This window comes from Nannobrachium achirus (assembly GCF_963921795.1).
Source record: "Nannobrachium achirus genome assembly, chromosome: 19".
Classification (NCBI taxonomy): Eukaryota; Metazoa; Chordata; class Actinopteri; order Myctophiformes; family Myctophidae; genus Nannobrachium; species Nannobrachium achirus.
In genome coordinates this window covers 4,139,338-4,157,957 of record NC_137826.1, presented here as the reverse complement: position 1 = coordinate 4,157,957, position 18,620 = coordinate 4,139,338, and the positions used below count along the sequence as shown (strand labels likewise).

At 41.4% G+C, this 18,620-nt stretch overlaps 2 protein-coding genes across 5 annotated transcripts; both read right to left on the bottom strand.

Moving 5' to 3' along the window:
- Positions 1–2,492: 2,492 nt before the first annotated feature.
- LOC308304237 (lathosterol oxidase-like) lies at positions 2,493–10,499 on the bottom strand. Its single transcript, XM_080748802.1, has 5 exons — positions 10,437–10,499; positions 8,771–8,988; positions 8,088–8,220; positions 5,920–6,020; positions 2,493–4,669 (listed from the first exon to the last, which is right to left on the bottom strand). Exons 2-5 carry the CDS (start codon positions 8,978–8,980, stop codon positions 4,214–4,216), a joined length of 900 nt encoding a protein of 299 aa, XP_080604928.1. The 5' UTR covers positions 8,981–8,988; positions 10,437–10,499; the 3' UTR covers positions 2,493–4,213.
- Positions 10,500–15,910: 5,411 nt separating this feature from the next.
- Positions 15,911–18,219, bottom strand: LOC308304023 (uncharacterized protein). Of its 4 annotated transcripts, none has more exons than XM_080748581.1 (4): positions 18,145–18,219; positions 17,726–17,782; positions 16,830–16,985; positions 15,911–16,387 (listed from the first exon to the last, which is right to left on the bottom strand). In XM_080748581.1, the coding sequence occupies exons 2-4, from the start codon at positions 17,741–17,743 to the stop codon at positions 16,151–16,153; spliced, it is 411 nt and encodes a 136-aa protein (XP_080604707.1). In that variant the 5' UTR covers positions 17,744–17,782; positions 18,145–18,219; the 3' UTR covers positions 15,911–16,150. The 4 variants fall into 4 exon arrangements, with proteins under 4 accessions (XP_080604707.1, XP_080604705.1, XP_080604706.1 ...); XM_080748579.1 differs by having other exon boundaries at positions 16,830–16,980; positions 18,145–18,213; XM_080748580.1 differs by having other exon boundaries at positions 16,830–16,980; positions 18,150–18,206.
- Positions 18,220–18,620: the final 401 nt, after the last annotated feature.

The window sequence follows — 18,620 nt, the reverse complement described above, 5'->3', positions numbered from 1 at the left end:
AGCAGTTCTCAAACCTTTTCATAATTCAGGGTTATTCAACACTTTCACAATTCTTGAAAAATGTACAATAATAGCAGATGTACAAGCTTGCAACAACGCGCACTTGACACAGATGCTTGACACAGATGCTTTAATTAAGTCTACCTAGTTTAAACACACTTTTTTTTTTATCTTTCAAGTGATGTTGGCTGTATTTTATACTATTTTGGTCAGCTGAACAGGTTTATAGTCTATAAGCTGCAACTACAGTATCTTCCTGTATGTAAAGTACATGTAGCCTATACTGTATTCCCGCATTTATATACTCTAAGGAACATGTTAATGATTTAATTTGTATCTGCTGCTTGGCCTTTTACACCAATTACTGCAAACTCTGTGTAGAGTAGACCTAGACCAAACCTGGTTAAACTGAGGGCTATCTGCCAGATCTGGTTACTTTCCCGGTGGAGGCAAGGAACTAATATAGGCTACTGTAAGTGAGAATCAGGTGTTTGTTTCCCAAGCAGGAGACATGGGTTTGACTCAGAATCTCAGATGGGTTTGACTTAGACCTGCACTTCAGCGGTAACCTGTGCTACTACTTTACCCACATCAAGCACTGAAAAGCATTTATTATTTGACAGATAACATAAAGCCATGCTAGTCAGGAGCCATGCTAGTCAGGATTCTGTCTCGAAACTCGAAAAAAGCTGAGGTTTTGATTATTTATGACTACTAGCCCTTACCCGTTCAAAGATATGAGCTCCAAAATGATGTGCAGTGTGTGGGTTATGGGATGTGCACTGTGCACACAGTATATGAGGGATGGAAAGTAACTTTAACTGGTGCTTGCATGATGTAGGAGCATCAATGTAAGAAACCTGTTTCGTTTAATGGCTACAGAGATACTGTTCCCCCCCCCCCCCACCCGCCTGCACACACACCCGCCTGCCTGCCTGCACACACACACACACACACACACACACACACACACACACACACACACACACACACACACACACACACACACACACACACACACACACACACACACACCCACACACACACACACACACACACACACACACACACACACACACACACACACACACAGAGCTGGTTAAACATTTTGCCTCAAGCTAGATGCAGAATAGATGTGCCTCATGCTAGATGCAGAATAGATAGTAGATACACCATAAAAATGCTAATATACAGCATACGATTTGTGAAAGTGACAAACGGGCTTCACAGTTATGTCAGGTGTGTTCATATGCTAATGGTGATGCGATTTCAGATCAATTGCTCCAGCCACTGAGGAGAAACGCTGTGACAGACACTCACTCAGACACTCACTCAGACAGACACTCAGACAGACAGACATTCGCAAAATTATAGTATAGATATATCTCATATATGATCTAATGAAAGTCCTAATTTAGTCCTGGAGTAGTGATCTTTTGTTCTCCTAAAACTATGATTTCGGTATAGATTAAAAGACAAACTTAACTACATGGTCTCTCGCTGTATTTCACACTGAATTGGAAGAATGAACCCAGCATCCAAAAACCTCAAGACATGCCCTTAGTAAAGATACATTTGTATGCTTTATTTTGTTTATCTACAAAAACACAAGGTCGGTCATGCTGACAATTTCCATTGTATTTCCTTACATTAGAAATAGTCAGCATAGATGAACACACAAGAGCAGGAATACAAAGGATAGATACAAAAACCCAAAGATAGAGATTACCTTTTTTTCCCCCAAAGAAATCTAGGCACCCGCTACCTAGAACTCATCCTAGATGAACTAGTTGAAAAAGTGCTTCACTTTTTGATGAGGACTGTTTTATCCACTGACTTGCTCAATCAGAAATGCCATCTTTATGAACATTAATTATTTCTCCAGAAGATGAAGAATCTGGATTCTTATCTGTGGTGATATGATTTCAAGTCAGCTTCCTTATCAGTTACAGTACTAGCTCTATGGACTCATTAGACTGTTTGAACTTGAAGACACGCAAATTATCTTTCTTTTATTGTCTTAGCAGGCCTTAACTGTAAAATCATACTCTGAGTCAGTCTCTCATTCATTGAATAAGGAGGTTGTCCTTTTTTTTAACACCTCCTCGGATCACTTGACTTACATTGAGAGAGACTTTTTTTTTTTTTTACTAAAAACTTGAAATGAAAATGATTATGCATGGTTCTTAAAGGGCCAGTTCACCTCTGGGACAACCAGATCTTATTTTATTGTTGTTTGGGACAAGATCAACACAATCCTGAGTAGATTTTTGTGTTCAATCTGTGTTTTGAAATATTTTAGTATTTCAGCATGAATGATGATGCATTTTGCATCATATGATGCAGCATGATGACTCATATGATAAAATAAAATAAGATCTGGTTGTCCCAGAGGTGAACTGGCCCTTTAAGGATGTAGTCCCACCATCTCAAATGCTAGCATTGTTTTGTGGCGGCCATTGTCAGCCTTTTCAAACCAAAGATGTCACTGATGTTCACTGTGACTAAGACCATTTCCAACATGGAATCCATAACATTAATGGAAAGAAAATATCCAATGATATGGAGTTCCACATAGTGTCTGTTCCCACATTAGATGAGATTATGGATAGTACACAATGTTCACGCAATAGATGTCTAAAGCACACAAGACTAGGCAACAAGGCTTGAGACCACCACAGTTCTGTCTCAAACACATATTTGTCCCAAATATGAACGTATTTGTATTTGGAACAAACTGAATTCATCCCAGCATGCAGTCAAGACAAAGAGGACTTTTTATTTGATTTATTCAACTTGGAAAATATAACTGAGCCGACTGTCAATGTGCATATCATTGTCACTATGACAGAATGATCGTGTGTCTTATAAAACCATGAAATGACAGCTAGCGAAAGTTGTATTTGTGATTGAAAATCTATGCTTGAAATATATAATTTATTTTCAGCAAATGTTGTGGATTTGCAATGTTACAACAACATTGTTGTTGTGAAGTTGTTTTGTTCTTATTGGTGAAGATTATAATAAAGGCAAAGTATACTGTGAACTGGTAACTGCCTTGTGTTGCCTTAATAGTTAACACTGCTTCACAAGAACAATGTTGGTTGGTGAGCGAAGTTTTTACACACTTATTATTATCAACTATACGCAACAATGAGGCACAGAGGAAAATTTGTCATTAAGAGTATGTGAACCGTATAGGTTACTGTTGATGATTTATGAAAAACAAAAAAATTAATATTTTAGTTTTTCAGCAAATATTTTAGTTACTTATTTATTGTTATTTATTGTTCATAGAACAAAACATCATAGATTAATATCTGATGCTTTCATTTCCACTTCAGCTGCAGTTGAAGAGTTACGTTAATTATACTAGGTAGAGAGTGGGGGCATCGACGCCATCTCCTGTTCTCACATTACGCCAATATGGAACATCGCCATTAGATATGCAGCTTTAATTGAAAGTGGGATAGGGGCTTATTAAAGGGGAGCACACACTGGACGTGGGCGGCTGCGCAGCGTCGCGTCGCGCTATCGACGCACGTGAAGTGCTGTGCGGTAACACCCAACTGGATGTGGCGCGCTGCCACACAGCACATCCATTTCCCCCGGTGGGGAGAACCATGGGAGAACATGTTCACCGCGCGGCAACGCTGGGAAAATAGAACAGCGGCGTATCGGCGCGGCAGACGAGGCGGCAGACCCACGGCGGCGCACGTCTGACGCCGCCGGTGTGGGTTAGTTCATTGAAAATAATGGGGCCGTATTTTAAGACGCGCCGCTTCCGTGCCGCCTCCGCGTCCTCCGCGTCGCCTCCGCGTCGCCTCCGCGTCGCCTCCGCGCCAGTGTGTGTTCCCCTTATGAGAAGGCCCAACAACTCCAAGCCTTCTAATTATACATGGGGCCACCGCCTTCATACTCATGCTGATCGGCGGATTCCGCAAGGGCTCATTTGTGTTTGGCAAATACAGCAACGCAAATTAGTTTTGTAATCATTTTACAGTGTATGGGCACGGGACATGGTTTTTAACAAACCCATTCTGTATGAAGGAGCAGTCTGATTCAGTTGTAGTTTGTTTGTAGACGGGAGAGATCCAACGATAAATCACTGATCAATCATACCTGGCTCAGCCACAAATCATAGCAAGTATTCCTTTGCTATAATCCCACCTTTTCAAAAGCGTTCCACATTCCACCTGCAACTACACCCCATCTACTCCTCCTTACTTTTGGTGTCGCCGTTAGCGTGGCCGTTTGTTTGCCCTTCTTTACCCTTGCTCAACTTCCCCTCCGCCTCGAGTTTCCGGATCAGATCGTGCGGTCCTTTCCCCATCAGCGCCGACGGGTGCCTGTAGGAGCCTCCCAGGCGGTCCCACAGCGTGAAGTATTGGCCGTAGTTGTAGTCGAAGAAGAGGTGGTGGTCGGTGTGGTGGGCCGAGCCGTTGATGAACTCTATGAGCGCGCCGGGGACGCGGTAGTCGCCGTCGTGGATGGAGATGGTCCAGATGTTGACGAAAACGTACAGCGCCAAGTAGAGCACCTTGTGGAGCGGGAAGAGGAAGGGGTAGATGTGGTAGGGCAGCCCCTGCATGAAGCCGTCCACCGGGTGGAAGGCGTGACTGGCGAAGGGAGTGGGGATCTTCCAGACGTGGTGCGGCTTGTGGAAATACTGTTGGGAGGAGGAGGGGTCGTCACTAGGGATGTCACGATTATTACATGATCGTCTAATCGCAGTTATTTGACATAATCGCAGTTATTTTGTGATAATCGTCGTAATCGTTGACATGTTGAAAAATGTTTATGTATGTTCAAACATTTAAAAAATAGTGGAAAATTCCACTATCGATGTTTTTTTTTACAGTATAAAGTTGTTTGTATATTTAGGTTATGTGTCATATCTGCCATGTGCAACTTCAAAGCCTACAAGCCAAACAGAAATGTAATTGTCAACGGCAAAAACACAGTTAAATCATTAATCGCATTTATTTGAGTGACAATTAATTGTCAGCCCATTCCCAGCCAAACTAATGCCTTTCAACTCGGCATCAATATTTTGGGCATGTCATTATAGGTGAAACTTTATTATTTTTTCTTTTCTAACTTTTCAAATCGTTAAAAAAAATGCCAATATAAAATCTCACACATATAGGTTAAAGTTATACCATGTAACTTTTTTTTATAAAACAAATCTTAAAATTGTCCTAACTGTTAAATCGCTAAAGTTTTAAAACACCCACTCCGTTATTTTCAGCTTCTAAAGCCTTCTCTTTATATGTTTTCTATGATCCTGACCGGGGCCCGGTTTTCGCGGAAAAATTACATCATCATACACTACCGGCCAATCACAGCGAGGGTTATACACTGCCGGACAATCACAGCGCATCTTGAAGTGGGGTCGCTATCACAATAGGGCGGCCATATTTGTAGGCGCCCGTGTGTCTCTATACTCGGGTGAAGGAGTCAGTTTCTCCGGAATGCCTGAACGCACAGGAACCAGGGACCCCTCTAAAGATAGATCTCGGCGAGGTGGAGGCAGACGCGGGGGTGTGAGGCCCGGTCCGCCGCGAAAAGCGCCCAAAAGACGCGGACGCGACCGCGGTTTGCTATAGAGCTACTGACCACTAGTTGAGCAACTTACACAGTATAGCTTTAAGCGGTTAAAAAGCTATTCCGAATTCTGCGCAGAAGCTTTAAATCAGAATTCGGAGAATTTTTTTGATTCGTGGAAACAGAAATACAGGTAAAAAAATACAATTATTCAGGTCTTTTACATTTTAATTATTGAACTTCCATACTTTCTCCAAGCACTGATGCCATGTTCAAATGAATACACATACACACAAACACACATATTGATGACAATACGTGTATTGACAATCATTCATAAATAAATTCATAATGGACAGTTGTTCTGCTCACCTTGTAGATCAGCCTGTGGTGCAGGAAGCGATGGATCCAGTAGATGCACATGTCGGTAAATAGTAGATAGGAGATCATACCCACAAACACCCCAGGCCAGCCTACAGACACACAAACAGTGTTTGCCATCACAAATAATGCAATCACAATTTTGACATCTACATAGGCCAGGGGTTCCCAAACTTTTTTTGTCTCAGGGCACCCCATAAATATATTTTTTTAATCCAAGGCACCCCTACATATATAATTTTCACTCCCAGCACCTTATATTTATAGCATATCGTCGTTGTCGGGTGGAAACCTTGTATGTCCAAAACCGTTCGTTTTTTATTTATCATCTATAAAATGTACTAAACTAGTGAAAACAGCAGATCTACAAGCACACAACTAGATCGGCTGTTTTCACTAGTTTTGTGCAACAGTCTTGTATGATGAAGCAGGGCTTTGCTTTACCAAAAGACGTACACATTTGAAACTTGGAGATACGAGGTTTCTGCCCGACAGTGACGATATTTTAGTGATTATGTTGCGAGGAAAACGTTGAGATAATAGCCATTTTGGTTAGAACTGACTGAAAATAACTTTTTACTTCAAGTTTAAAATGATACTAAATATCTTTTCAAGTGTCCAAATGAATTCCAAATATTATCAAATGATCTCGCGGCACCCCTGGACTGCCGTCGCGGCACCCAGGGGTCCCCGTCACCCACTTTGAAAACCCCTGACATAGGCTACAAAAACTCACCCATGCTCAGTTCACTGCTCGTGAATTGAAACGCCTTGTTGTCTTACATTAGTGTCTGATTTCACCATTACTAATGACTGTGTCATCGAACTGGCTTTATCTTGTTGGAGAGTAACATAATTTATTTAACCACTTGAACAGTAGTGTTTCACTGTCTCTATTCTGGGTCGAACATTCCGCGGAAATAGCAGATCTACACACTCACAACAAGCCTTTAAACCAGAGATGTCAGACTGGCGGGCCGCGGAGAGGTTTAAAGTTTAGACGTTGTATTGTCAGCTTGTAGATCAGCTATTTTTGACAAAGATATTTAGTGTAGAGCAAAAAGATTAAGCCCTGGGGGACTCTGGTCAATGAAGTACATAGGGTTTAAGTGGTTAATATTCAAGACATTGACCAAGGCTAATGAACAGTGGGTGCAAGGTTTGGTACCAGCCAACAACGCTGTGCTATAACAGTATGACTACATACTGTAGCACATAGACGACATAGCTCCATAGTAGCCTGGTAACCTCGCGTAGCCAGGCGTACTCATCTGCCAAGAGAAAAGCCTGTGCACGATATGAGGCAGAGAGTGTTCTAGGAAGTGCGGCTTCCGCCGTGAGAATTTTCCCGGAAGACTGTCTTAATTTAACACATATGGTGCCAACCCCGAGTTTCCCGAGTTTGTATTGGTACTACCGCTGTGCCAACCCCGAGTTTCCCGAGTTTGGGCCGTTTTTGAAAAAAAAAAAAAGTTTTTTTTTTTTCAAATTTTTTTTTTCAATTTTTTTTTTGGACCTCCAGAAATGTATTAGGCATGATCGCGATCGCGAAATTGCATGTTTAACCCCCATACCAACTCATTCTTTCAAACATGGCAGCCATGTTTGTTTACATCTGAAGAAAACATAATGGCTGATAAATCATGAATGCCTGAACGGATTTCCAAGCGGATTTTTTTATTTTGAAAGCTGTGAACAGCATCTACACACGTGGTGCATCATCTAGGCATGGGCGTGCACTTTTTACACAATTGCACAATTACATGGAAGTCTATGGTAACCATGGCAACGCGAGACATTGAAGAGAAAAAATCATTGCAACATAAATGTTAACAGAGCGGTGTTCCTGCAAACGTATTCCCTGCCGAAAAAATAAATAAACACATAAATAAATAACATTTCTACGTCTCCCGCTCCGTTGGTTGTGCTCGCAATAAACCTTATCCAAACAAAACATGGATTCGCACAAAGTTGCACCTATTAAGAGCGAGTTAAGAGCTACAATCTATTTGTGTTTTGTTTCGCTGGGGGATGTAAACAAACCCGCACTGCATGACGTAACTTCCATTAAACGCAGCACTTCCGCCACTTCCGTTAGAACAACGCCCAGCGCATACTGTGGCCAGGGTGGCAGCCTGGTGAGGAGAAGCTTCTCTTACCCATGGGAGAGTCGCTGACGTTGTTGTAGAGTTTGCTGTACCCTCTGACCTCATAGAAAAACAAGGCCACTGTAGGAATGCTGATCACCGGTAGAGATGTCATGGCGTATTTGATCTCCCTTTGTACCTGGTTCTGAGGCAATATAGACAAATATCAGAGAAATCATGGTATATTCTTTGTGTTTATATTTTTGATTTGATTATGGTATTCAATAGGGATGGGACGATAATCGCTATTATCGTCTATCGTGATAAAAAAAAACACATAACACTCGCGATAATCATATTGTGGAGATTGACATTTATCGTAAAATTATCCTCCGTCATGCACTGGGATTAATTCGCCTTTTATTTTTCCCGAGCCTCATATCCGGTACCATTTAAACCCTCTATAATTGGTCAAACGGACCTGGAAGTAAAGTACTTGATACTTTACTTTTTTCCCCCGCTCTCTACCAAATCTCTTTTCCAAAAAATAGCCGATCTACAAGCTCACGACGCGTTGTGAGCATGTAGATCGGCTATTTTTTGGCAAATGTTCCTCCCAAGGATAATGGATTTTGGGGATGATTTGATCATCGCGATACTATCGTAAATCGTAATTTCTTTGGTCACAATAATAATCATTTTCATATCGTCCCATCCCTAGTATTCGGCTGTTATTTTCATGCAAGATGCTGTACCTCTAGAAAGTGGGGGTGTTTCATGAGATTGTGGTCAAAGATGAAGTAGTAGCTGATGGCGCCCAGGCCCAGGTAGAGGATGGCAGCGCCCAGGTTGGTGACCACCAACAGGCTGAGGATCTGCCGCAGCGCCCCATCCTCGGGCCACGATGCCGGGTACACGTACGGGGTGAGCACGTAATGGTCAGCAACATCCAGCACGAGATCCATGGCTGAATCTGGAATTCATAGGACAGCGAGAGACGAGAGAGAACGAAAAGGTCAAAGTCACGAATATCACTTAGAAGCAAATGGAAATTATAACAACAGCCTCTTCTGTGCTTTTTCTGATGTCTAATTCCATTGCAGCTTCATTGGAAGAATAGCATTTAGAATTTCCCCACACAGTATGCAAAGGGACAATATATAAATGTGTTTCCTAACTACTGAAGGCCAATTGTTATGCTTTTGCGATGTGATGTGTGAACTTGTGAGCTTGTGGATAGGTGATGTTTGCATGCCCCGAGCGACAACCTGTAACTTGCCTGGGTTTAGTCAAAACAAACACAAAACGTGCTCATCATCTCCTCACAGTAAGGCTTTGCAATTGTCGGCAAACTATCCAGGTAGTGTAGCCAAGACAAGTTATAATGTATGATGTAAATATGTGCATCTACAGCAAATCATATTGCTAAGAGTGGCACAGTTTATTTTGCATAACAGCCAGTGTTTCTCATTTTCAAAATAATTTATATAAGAAAAGAAGAAAAACACTGCCCCCTCAAGCATTAGAATGACAATATCACCCAACAGAACCAGGGTTAAAATAGAGTCTGAAGTTCACTGGGTTTACTGTATATAGGCAGGGGGCGTGTCTGATCAAATGAATATTGATCATTTGATTGATCATCTAAATATTGAGTCAAGCAAGTTAAAACAAACTATCTGGGGTGTACACAAAAGCCCGGACGTTAACCCAACAACAGAAGTGTTTTAAAGTGAAATATACCTTTAAGATCAGCCAAAGATTGTCAAGCAAGCAATATTAGAGGCAACAGCTGCTGGTCTGTGCTCACTGTCACTACTACTCACCACCCAACTACATGAAACAACTGTAAGCATGGGAGCTTAAATATTAGTTTTCATAAGAAATGTGACATGTTAAATAGGTCATTCTCACAAGACAGAAATGTCAGCTATACATACAAGTTACAATCAACATTTCTCCTAAATTGGAGCTATAAATGAAAACATGTTCATGCTCAGCCAGGATGACATTTGCTTCAATTGCTACATAGTACACAAGATTAATGTATCCACTTCTAACTCTGACAAGAGTAGCCTACAAATGTAACCAAATAAATGAATGCACCCTCTTAAGTTAAATTATTCATCTGTACTACAAAAAAGGAGTGTAGCCTTCCTGCACAGCGACATAATAGTCACAAATGTATTTAATTCCATATACGCAGATTTCTGAGGCTATCAACTATACTTGATATAAAAGTACAGTATAACAAAGGCATGTCGTTGAACAGTTATTCCCAGTGTTATAACACCAATAGTGTTGTCATTATTGATCAGATAGCCCTGAGTAATTGACATTTAGATAATTAAACATCAACATAAGGTAAGCTGTGTTGTGATATTATAACGCTATAGCTCACATAACTGTATTTCACTGTACCTGCGCAGGAGCTTGAAGCCTGAATTGTTAATGTAATGAATGCTTATCCAAAAGGCACACACAGACAGGAGACCCACAGAGAGACATGTAACCATAGCACGGAACGCCTCCCTAGTCCCTACGTCATATACCTCCCAGCCAATGGACACGTACGTCCCCTCTACGTAGCACAGCTCACCGCCAGTGAAATCGTTCCTTCCTCATCACGAAAGGTTTGTTGTTGTTTGCTATTGGACAACGAGGCGATCTGATCATGGTGGGGTCTGGGGTGGGATTGTCAATGCGATCAAAGAGGCGTGCTGCTGCAGAGTTCGTATTTTGTAATGATATCACGCCCTATTTGCATAACTCCAATAAAATTCAAACAGAATGATCATCTATCACATTCATGCAAAACGTGTACATTTAATATATAATTATTTTCAACATCAACATACAAGTCAAACCCCTTTCTACATTCTAATCCATCACGACACCCGACCAGGTATGAGTGAAATCAGTGGTTATAAACTTTCTTTCACGATAGCTTCAACTTTGCAGACAGAAAAGCCATACTTGTATCTTCATGATTTCTCCCATTTTGTGATCAATGAACGATCCCTCATCCCCTCGTCCATTCACGGCTCTTCCCCTAGAATGCCACCAGATGTCGCCAGAGACCATTGTTTGTGTGTGTGTGTGTGTGTGTGTGTGTGTGTGTGTGTGTGTGTGTGTGTGTGTGTGTGTGTGTGTGTGTGTGTGTGCGCGTGCGTGCGTGCGTGCGTGCGTGCGTGTGTGTGTGTGTGTGTGTGTGTGTTCATGCATGCATGTTCCAATGATTAATGGTATCTGCATCTAATTTCACAACATTTGATTCCCAGGCTAATTCGAGTGCTCCCCAGCCAGCTTAGCGGATGTTGTCTGTGCCATTCAGCAGTATCGGCTATACTACATCATCATAGACCAGTGGTTATCACCCCCAGGGGTCCTTGAGTGGGTTCCAGGGGCTCCCCAGATAAAAATAGCATAAAGATCAGTTTAACAATCCATGACGCGTTGCATCGCAATACATAGTGATCTTGTAGATCTACATGTGTGCTTTTCATGCCGTTTTAAAGGAAGCCTGCAGGGATTTACATTTGTTTATGGCCTGACTAATACTAATGTGAACAGGGGACCCCAGACCCTGACAAGCACTTGGAATTGAGGCATTGCATTTAGTTTGACTCGTTACACATAGGCCTATACAGGGGCGCTGGAACTACCAAATCCCAAGGGGAGCTGAGCTTGGAGGAGTTCATGCGTGCGGCCGAAAATTCACGTTTTTTATCCGGTATTGGGTTATTTGTATTACGGTTCCGGGTGCTTATTCCCCGCACAACGGTGTAACAAGGAGCTGTATAGTTACTAGTTATTTTAGCACACAGTGCAACACACAGCACGCACGCACACACACACACACAGTCACTCACGCACATACTACAAAATCGGGTATTATTTTTGTAACAGTTTTCTACAGTTTTTTATTCCCCATATACAACAGTGTTAGTTTGCAATAATGAGCCTACAGACAGTTTCTAGTTCTCAAATAAATAGACTTTGGTGTGCCATCAAAGCGGGATTTATTTAAATTCGACTTCCCTTCTGACCGGAGGTGGCAAGGTGACCATGTGATAATTAATATAGCTCTGTGTGTGTGTGTATATATAGGCCTATATAAAAAATAGAGAAAAAAAAAGAAAAAAAAAATGATTTTTTTTTCCTCAATCGAAAAATGATTTTTTCTCCTCCCCACCACCAGGGGAGCTGCAGCTCCCTCAGCACTTCCAGCGCCCCTGGGCCTATACCTATAAATGATGTGAAGTTGTGAGGCGTTGTAATATTATTTCATTGTATAGTTTGGCCCTAAATGGTCACTTTAGAAATGTGCGGATACCCTAGCCTGGTTCCAGACCCTGAATCGCTAGCCACGCCCCTTTAAGAATATATGTTTTTTCGATTCATCTGGTGACGCTCTCATTGAAGAGGTTTTCCTCGGTTGAAATTCCGACCGAGCAAATCAGCGTAGCTTTCAACTCGATGACGTTGGGGCCTGTGAGCAGCGTGGGTGCAGGGGTTTTCCCAGAACTCATTTGAGATTCCCACCTTACATTCCCAAACATAAATATCGCGTCGCCCGCCGCACTCTCGCTATGAAACATCAGTAGCAGACATGCCACATAACAACACCAATAAAAACTACGTCGTCTGCTTTGTTACTGTTGTGATTGGCCAGGCGGTGAACCAACCGCAGAAGACTGCCCTTTGGCAACGCCCATCCCAGGAACTGCTGTATAGATGGAAGCACTTTCAGACTGAATAATGGAGTGAAACGAAATGCCAATTCAGGCTGAGTGTCAGGCTACGAATACCCTGTATATACTTATACACGGTATGTTGGTTTGTTTACTGTTGAGTGAGAAAACAAAGTTGCACATTAAGCTAATCACCAGCCACCCACAGGTTGAGAACCATGCTGGCATAGTCTATTATAGTCTACCATTGTGTGCACATGAGCAGTTCCATCACAACATGGTGGAGTTCAAGTGTCTGGCTCACTGCATCAAATACACTTGTGGAAGGAGGTGAGAGGAGGTGAATGGCAGCATTTCTCTCATCCACTCCCAGTAACTACACTTTCCCGGCAGGTGATGCATTTAAACGAGCCAAATCCCACATCTCTATATCCTTCAGGCTAATAGCTTATTTCGCGTAACCTTCACCCTCTGTGTAACTGCCGCTCGCTGTTTAGAAGGGAGTCCAGATGAATGTGCACCCCGCACGACCCACACTTTCGCAGTAATAATGCGAGCAAGTATGAGATCATGGCCCGCAACTGACTCGAGTCTTTGAAATAAGATGAAATCTGAACAAAACACAATCCGCAAGTAAAAATCTACCAGAATGAAAAAAAAAGAAAGAGACCTTCAGTTATATGGATGGAGTATTCAGGCTATTTCTCTTTTCATAATAAAACTGGAATCACATATCTCAGAGAAATATTCCCAAACTCCCAGATCTGTCTGAGATTTGTCCACCGTTATTCAGTTTACTTTTGACAGTATTATGATAGTAAGAGATGAACAGCACACTTAGAAATGCTCATATCCAGCGTAACAAGACCCACCTGGGAATTACAGTATATTTCCATTTCTTTTCCATAATGTTTATTGAAGCTCAATGAGCCTTGCAACCGGACCACATTTTAGTAATGCTATTTCTAGGCATTACTGTGTCTGCATGTGCACTTTTTCATTACTCTACTTGACATTTTCTAATTGTACATTCACATGAATAACTTTAATTCCCAAACCTGGGACCTATTAAACTTTTTATAGGCAGGTACAACCTGTGTAATAAGAAAAGTTCAAAATCCTTAAAGTGAAAAAAATTAAAGTGAAATAAAATAACAAACAATGAATGCCTCATTAAATGACTATCCTTGTCTTTTTTGTGAGGTGAATTAGCAATGCTTCAACAAAAGCCTTGAGACGAATTAGACTAATTTTCCTTTTATTATGTCCCTTTCTCTATTCATGAGAGAGAGAGAGAGAGAGAGAGAGAGAGAGAGAGAGAGAGAGAGAGAGAGAGAGAGAGAGATTGCCTTCTTTTGGTTAGATCTGTAACGAGTCTAACGACTCTCCCATCTGCCTTGAGGAGAAAGAGAAATTTAATTTGAAAAGGGGGTAATGAACCCTTGGAGCCATTATCTTAGATAACTCATTTGAGAGACTAGTTGAGCACTGGTGAAAATTCTATTAAACATAGCTGGCTGATTTCCTCTATTTTTCTCAGTGGCAGAAAGCTTTTTTCCCCCCAGGCTAATTTACTTTGAACACTAAGAGTTGCCAGGGATCATTACGCCAAGGAGCTTCAAATACTCACCCTTTATTTAATGACTTGAAGGCTTCAACCCTTTCTTATAACCTCAAATAACCTCTCCAATGCATACACAAGGCACATCCGAATACTGTTGTGCAAGAGGGGTGTATCTCTCAAAGATCTTGTCAAATTAGAAAACTGTTTTAACGCACTACAGCACTATGCAGTTTCTGAGAAATGTCCACCCGAAATGTGCCTCTATAACAGTGATTCCCAAACTTTTTAGCTCAAGACCCAAAAGAGAAATTATAGACATTTCCCCGGGATCCAAACTAGTGAAAACAGCAGATCAACAAGCTCATAACGTGTCGCTTCGCACTGTGTTGTGAGCTTGTAGTTCAGCTACAATGTAGTCTGGGATCACTTCACTTTTTGGTCTTGTAACTGGTCTGGAGCGGAAACCACAACACGTCATGTTGGTGTACTCAAAGACAATTTGGCCGGAACTATCCACCGGAAACAGTTTTAACCTAAAATAATTCCCCTGCGCTCAAGGACATACTTTTAGGGGCCTACCTAATAAACTCCTTGATGCGGAGTAGTTTTGTTTTCGAAAAATTAGTTTGGTATATGCATCTTTTAGTCCAACTAGCGACTGGAAAGACTACACTATAGGCTACTGGAGCATTTTAATAGGGATTGGGGAAACAAACGGGGGGAACCAAAACAACGCAACGCCACTTCTTCTAGTGGTTTCCGCGCGAAACCAAACAGCCTATTGTGAACGAGTAGGCGAGGTTAGTAGCAATGCTTATGGCAATAAATGGGGCCAGCTAGCGTCTAGCTGACTAGCTGCTAGCCAGTAGAGAAACAGGTTTCAACTGTTTGACAAGAACAATATGGGATGTGCAATAGCAAACTCAAATACAAAGAACATACCCTAGCATCCCTTGATCCCTATTCAGGGGCAAACATTTGGCCAAATATAGCAGATCTGCAAGCTCACAGCGCATTGTTGTAACGCATAGTGTGTGCTTGTAGATGTGCTTGCAGATTGTCTATTTTTGCTGAAGATATTTAGTGTAAGGGGGAAAAGGAGGGGATTAGTATACGTAGACCCCTGGGGGTCAACTACACACAGAAAAAAAAAGGTTCCAACTGGAACCAAAAATGGTTCTTCAGAGTGATTCCATAGAAGAACCATTTTTGGTTCCACAAAGAACCTTTTTCACCAAGGTTCTTTAAAGAACCATTTATTCGAATGGTTCGATAAAGAACCATTAAAGGTGCTTCAAAGAACCATCAAAAAATGGTTCTTTGAGGAACCGTTTCTGGTTCCTCAAAGAACCATGTCAAAAAAAGGTTCTCTGAAGAACCTTTTGGAAAAGGAAAATTTATAATGGTTCTTCAGCTAAAAAATGGTTCTTCAGCTAAAAAATATTCTTTCAGCTAAAAAAGTGTTTCTTAGGGTAATAAATGTTTCATTACACTTTAAAATATATCAGATTTGTTGGAAAAGATGAACACAATTAGTTATAACTCATTGAATTTAATCAAATCATCATTTAATCAAAATTCAACATCAGTACAACAGTTTCAAAACATTTAAATATATTTAAAACTCTTAAGTGCTGTGCAAGTAAAAAAGAAGAATCCAAAGCAAGTCCACCTCATACAGGCTCCAGCCGCATATTTGACAGAGTTCAAAAGAATGCGTTTACTCTTCCAGAGCTTCTCATCAACAGCAAGTTCTTAAAATGAGCCTGATGAGACTTCCAATCCCAACACTGCTGAAGCAGTGCGCGGCATGTAGCTCTTGAAGTCGACGTGGGACTGCCGTCCTGCCTGGGCGACATCCGCGTAGCGGGCGTCGTTCACGTCCCCGCTCGTGCCGTGGCCGGTTCCGTTGGCGTCGTAAGCAGCGTCACTACTAGTGCAGCTGCTGTTTGCCGTGTGTTGATGGTGGTGGGGAATGAGGTACGGGGCGCCCGAGCTGCTGCAGGAGAAGCCAGCCGGGTGCACATCCTCCTAGGAGCCATGGGAGGACTTGAGTGGACGACTGGGACAGGCTGGAGCACAGGGGACGCTTCTGCTCTGATGTCGTACGCGTTCTGAAGAAGGGGGAGGTTCAGTTAGTCACATTTAAGATAGTTAATTCTATCCTTTTCATACAAAATGGAAAATGGTTAGCAGTAAGTTTGTGTGGAGACGCTAGGAATAACAGCACCTCCTAGTCTTACTGTTCTAAATGTTCACTTTCTCTTTCTGGGGCCACAAAGCGGTCTTTCTAGGCTTGAGTTAACATTTCTGAGTTGACATCAATACTAAAATGAACCTTGTATGTGATTCATGTGTGCATGCATGCACAATTAGTGCATCTATTATCCTGTTTACATTTAGAATTACAATTGAGGAAACAGATTGCTCCAATCTGATTTCAATGCATCTAGTACATTTCTCAGCCCTTTTTGGGTCTGTGTCCCTTATCCAACATCCAATGCCATGATACAAATACTTTATATGATTCTGAAAATGGTACTTTTATGCCAATACCTTTTGTATGCAGAACGTTGTAGTCGAGGATGTTTTCTCTGATATCCTCCCAGCTCTCGTGCTCAGCAGGGACGACTGCCTTTCTGGTTCCACAGGGTCACTGCTACCCAGCTTACAGTGCTGACCTCTGAACCCTTCCTGGCAGCGGCAGCTACTCTTGAAATGATAAAAATAAAAAATAAATGCTGTGTTCATTTCAGTATTCTTTTAAAATGTAAATTAAATTGACTTTGGAATTGCATATACTGCAAACCTTTTAAGTCATCTTATACTGCATAAACCTTACGACTTTTGATGATGACCACTTTTCAACCCATCGTCATGAATGTTCACAATTTTGTTTCTACTCTGTGTCTCATAGGAGGGCTGTGAACAGTTCAGAAATCCATCTACCAATGACATCATTGTTTGGAAGATTCTTTTTTTAAATATTTAGATTTTGGAAGATTCTTTTTTCAAGTATTTATATTTTTATTATAGTGAGAACAATGCCTTCCATTATAACATTGCAACTTTTCAAGAATAGAAATTCAAGAATAGAAAGCCTAGTTTCTATTTGTTTTGATTCCCTATCGAGGATGTCACTGGTAGACGGACGGAGTTCTATGATTTTTGTTATTTTATCATGAACATTAGTGAGGACCAATTAAATGAAGTTAGGTTGAAAAGTGGTGAAGTTCTCCTTTAATGTACAGTAGGGTCAGCAAAATGTTTATATTTAACATTAGTCCAATACTTGTCAAACATCGATTTCAACATTGACATATAATCTAAAAACAGAATTTTACATAGTAGGCCTACTGACATTTAATTATTTTGTGCCATTATCTTGAGTTGTGGATGTGACACACACACACACACACACACACACACACAGTTTCCACAGGATAACTTACTTTGCTTTCACAGCCCATCTCGTCTTCATTCGCTGCCAGCAAATCCCTTTACACGTTCTGTAAGGAAATACAGAGTCAATTTCCCCCTCTTTTTAAACACATTGACCTGTCATTTAAATAACACAGGACACACACATAGAGTATATATAAAAGGACACACACCACTAAAAATGCCTTCAACAACTAAACTTGACTTTTATGCTAGTTTACATCAAAAGTTCAACTACATGCCTTCTTAGCTTTCAGCTAACAGTCAATTGAATTAGCAGCTGCAGCTAACAGCTAATCAACAGTAATGGTATATCCAGTCTCCCTCTGCCCTGGCTGTCACAACAAACAAATGTAACTACTGCTCGTTCTGCATGGCAGTGGAACATTCTAACATCAACTAAAACATGTTAAAGTCGAAAAAACCTTACCTTACTTCCAGAATGAAGGAAATGTTGAAGAATGGAGATGACAAACCAGTGACAAACTAACAACTTCCATTTTCAGGAGAGGAGGAGATGTGACGCAGCAATTATTCAGAGAGACGGAAAAAGTGGGCGGGGCCGACATAATGCCGGGCGTGTGTGTGTGTGTGTGTGTGTGTGTGTGTGTGTGTGTGTGTGTGCGCGCGCGCGTGTGTGTGCGTGTGCGTGTGCGTGCGTGCGCATGCCAGAGAGAGAGAGAGAGAGAGAGAGAGAGAGAGAGAGACAGAGAGAGCGCGCAATAACAATTCTAGCTATACATGTAATGCCATGCTCTTAAAGCAGTCACCTAGCTTGGTCATGATAAAAATTATATATAAAATATTTAATAGGGTTAGGGTTAGGGTATTTAATAAATAGGCCATTTTTGGTGTTTTTCAAATATGTTTTGACAGAATAAGATGTTTTATGGTAATGATTCACCA

What these genes read in the sequence shown, in the direction of transcription:
- LOC308304237 (XM_080748802.1), bottom strand. Translation starts at nt 8,980, where the DNA reads ATGGATCTCGTGCTGGATGTTGCTGACCATTACGTGCTCACCCCGTAC. An exon ending in AACACCCCCACTTTCTAGAG is followed by an intron (nt 8,221 to 8,770) that starts GTACAGCATCTT and finishes ATATTGCCTCAG; the next exon opens with AACCAGGTACAAAGGGAGAT. An exon ending in ACCACAGGCTGATCTACAAG is followed by an intron (nt 4,670 to 5,919) that starts GTGAGCAGAACA and finishes TCCTCCCAACAG; the next exon opens with TATTTCCACAAGCCGCACCA.
- LOC308304023 (XM_080748579.1), bottom strand. Translation starts at nt 17,754, where the DNA reads ATGAAGACGAGATGGGCTGTGAAAGCAAA. An exon ending in AGATGGGCTGTGAAAGCAAA is followed by an intron (nt 16,981 to 17,725) that starts GTAAGTTATCCT and finishes TTTCAAGAGTAG; the next exon opens with CTGCCGCTGCCAGGAAGGGT. An exon ending in CAACGTTCTGCATACAAAAG is followed by an intron (nt 16,388 to 16,829) that starts GTATTGGCATAA and finishes CCCCTTCTTCAG; the next exon opens with AACGCGTACGACATCAGAGC.